The sequence below is a fragment of the Eimeria mitis genome, genomic scaffold, assembly GCF_000499745.2.
Source record: "Eimeria mitis Houghton genomic scaffold, Emh_scaff1306, whole genome shotgun sequence".
Lineage (NCBI taxonomy): Eukaryota > Apicomplexa > Conoidasida > Eucoccidiorida > Eimeriidae > Eimeria > Eimeria mitis.
The window spans coordinates 10,930-11,197 of record NW_013568686.1 but is presented as its reverse complement, the minus strand read 5'-3'; the positions used below and the strand labels follow the sequence as shown (position 1 = coordinate 11,197).

Below are 268 nucleotides of genomic sequence, written 5' to 3'. Positions count from 1 at the left end.
CTAAACCCTAATAAACCCTAAACCCTAATAAACCCTAAACCCTAATAAACCCTAAACCCTAAACCCTAATTCAACACTCACCAACGCATTCTTCGGTGGCTGCATCGGGGCCTCGGCAGCTCTCCACTCCAACAGCTGCACACAAACCCTAAACCCTAAACCCTAATAAACCCTAGACCCTAAACCCTAGATCTCAACCCCTAGAAGCAAAACCCTTGATTTCGTCGCTTGCTTGGCTTCGATTGATGCCGGCGCTGGTTAAGACACA

General features: G+C 47.8%; 1 protein-coding gene across 1 annotated transcript in view; it reads right to left on the bottom strand.

Moving 5' to 3' along the window:
- The window catches only part of EMH_0034240 (uncharacterized protein), a gene marked incomplete at both ends in the record, with an annotated part of 9,238 nt that overhangs the window by 611 nt on the left and 8,359 nt on the right, over positions 1–268 (bottom strand). The window contains one exon of the mRNA XM_013494850.1: positions 82–135. Coding sequence (XP_013350304.1) covers positions 82–135 — 54 coding nt within the window. The remainder of the gene's footprint in view (positions 1–81; positions 136–268) is intronic.